At 39.2% G+C, this 2,089-nt stretch overlaps 1 protein-coding gene across 1 annotated transcript in view; it reads left to right on the forward strand.

Annotated features, from left to right (window-relative positions):
* Nucleotides 1-1,652, forward strand: part of Defb115 (defensin beta 115) — a 17,361-nt gene extending 15,709 nt beyond the window's left edge. The window contains exons 2-3 of the mRNA XM_023714883.1: nt 71-213; nt 1,510-1,652. Coding sequence (XP_023570651.1) covers nt 71-213; nt 1,510-1,608 — 242 coding nt within the window. The 3' untranslated portion in view covers nt 1,609-1,652. The remainder of the gene's footprint in view (nt 1-70; nt 214-1,509) is intronic.
* The last annotated feature ends 437 nt before the right edge of the window (nt 1,653-2,089 follow it).

The following is a 2,089-nucleotide window of genomic DNA, read 5'->3' on the forward strand; positions in this document are numbered from 1 at the left end:
TGCAACAAGAGTTGGAGCTTTTTGGTCTGAGATGGTCAGTGAAATGCCCTCTATCTATTTATTTTGATAGACTTATTCATCAAGAAGTGTAACTATGGAAGAGGCAGATGCCAAAAATCATGCAAAGACAATGAGAAAAGGGAAGAAAATTGTGGGAAATACAATGTTTCTGCCTCAGGAAGCTATCACACTTTGCTGAAGAAAGCAAGACAAGTGAGATTCTGTATTTACTTGAAAGTTCTGGCTTTAGATACTTAAAGTCATTATAATAAGTCAGTGGGATGGTTATGTAGAGCATCTGCTTGGGTCTTAGATTTCTGTTGGGTCTTCACAGGATCCACTCAAGATATTCAGGGGCCTAGGGAGTGCAAATAAGAGTTAATTCCAGCTATCAATATATCTCTTTAATATTTGATTGCTCAACTTTCTAGATTGTCCTAGAATAAGACTGATAATAACAGTGCTCATGGTAAAAGAATTTTATCTGTATCTGGGATTCCCGAGCCTCTGACCAAGTGCTAAAAGATCCCTGTATATAGGATTTTCAGATTAATGTAAATTGTACCTTGGCTACAGATTCTTACCTAATGTCGGATACTAGAGAGGTGAGATAGTCAAGCAGGATCTAGAAGGTCTCTTCTTTCCTCTTGAGCTCAAGGTTTAGCTCCAATCTCTGTCTTATGGTCCTTTGGAGTGAATCTCTTACGCCAAATCTCTAACCACACTTGGTTGTCTAAAGACTGGCGTACCCTCTGACCAGGAAGCAAGTACTCCTGCTCTAATTACATGGAGCTCAAGTATTTATTTAAAACTCTCTTTTTTCTCTTTTCTTTCTTTCTTTCTTTCTTTCTTTCTTTCTTTCTTTCTTTCTTTCTTTCTTTCTTTCTTTCTTTCTTTTTTTTTTTTTTTTTCCTGAGGGCTGGCCAAATAGTTCAGCTGATTAAAGCGCCTGCCAGCAGGCACAGGGGCCGGGGGTGTGATCCCCGGGCCTACGGTGCTGGCCCCGCCCCCCTGGGCCCCATGAGATGGCAATTGAGACTGGGTGTGGTGGTGCCCCTGTAATCCCAGCTCTTGGGAGACAGGCGAATCACTATGAGCCCGATCTAGTAGTAAGACCCTGAACACCCTGTAGACCCTTCCCTAAAAAATTTTTAAAAAATAATAAAATAAATAAAAATAAAAATTAAAAAAAAACCTCTCATCGTATACCGAAACTTACTATGGCCAGAGACTTGGCTTAAGTTTATGTATGTTTGTTCATTTGTTCTAAGAACTCCACAGAATTAGTCTTATGTCCTGTTGTTAATTGAAGAAATGCCCCTTTTCCAAATTATGTCTTGAAGTAAAAAATACCAGTACCTCAGAATGTGAGTACATTTGGGTTAGGGTCTTTAAAACAGCCAATTAAAGTAAAATGAGGGTATTAGGATAGATCTTACTCCATATGAGTGGTGTTCCTACAGGAAGAGATTAGGACATAATTATTTCACAATGAATTATAATACACAGGTGCAAAATGATCGTAAACCCAGGAGGATTATGGACACTTGCAAGTCAAGGAGAGAGGCCTGGGAAGAAACTGACTCATCTTTTGATCTTGAACTTTAAAAAGCCTCCAGAATTATGAACAAAATAAATTTTTGTTTAAGCCACCCGGCTTGTGGAATTTTGTTGCGACAGCCATAGAAAACTAATACAAACATACTGTAACATTTGCCTCCTAAATATTCTCCCAAAAGTCTAAATCTCAGGTTTCTTTTCTTCTTCATATACTCTTGCTAGGCCATAAAACACAGGAATTTATCCTAAACTCCCTTTAGGGTCATTCCCTAGCCACCTCTGCAGCCTCATCTACAGCCCCTACTCCTTTTCATTTCCCACCCTGAACCTCACAAACAGTTTGTGTTCTTAGGAGGTTATTGATCTAACTTTTCACCCTTCTTTTCACTGGGGAGCCCTCCTACCTAGAGGGTTATTCTTGCAAACCACAACCCATTCACATCCCTCTGCTGGAGAAGGAACATTATCATGACAATATTGATTAATAAAGCAATCAATTTATGAAATCAGTTTCCACCCAAGCATCTTA

This window comes from Octodon degus, unplaced genomic scaffold (assembly GCF_000260255.1).
Source record: "Octodon degus isolate 3935 unplaced genomic scaffold, OctDeg1.0 scaffold00037, whole genome shotgun sequence".
NCBI lineage: Eukaryota > Metazoa > Chordata > Mammalia > Rodentia > Octodontidae > Octodon > Octodon degus.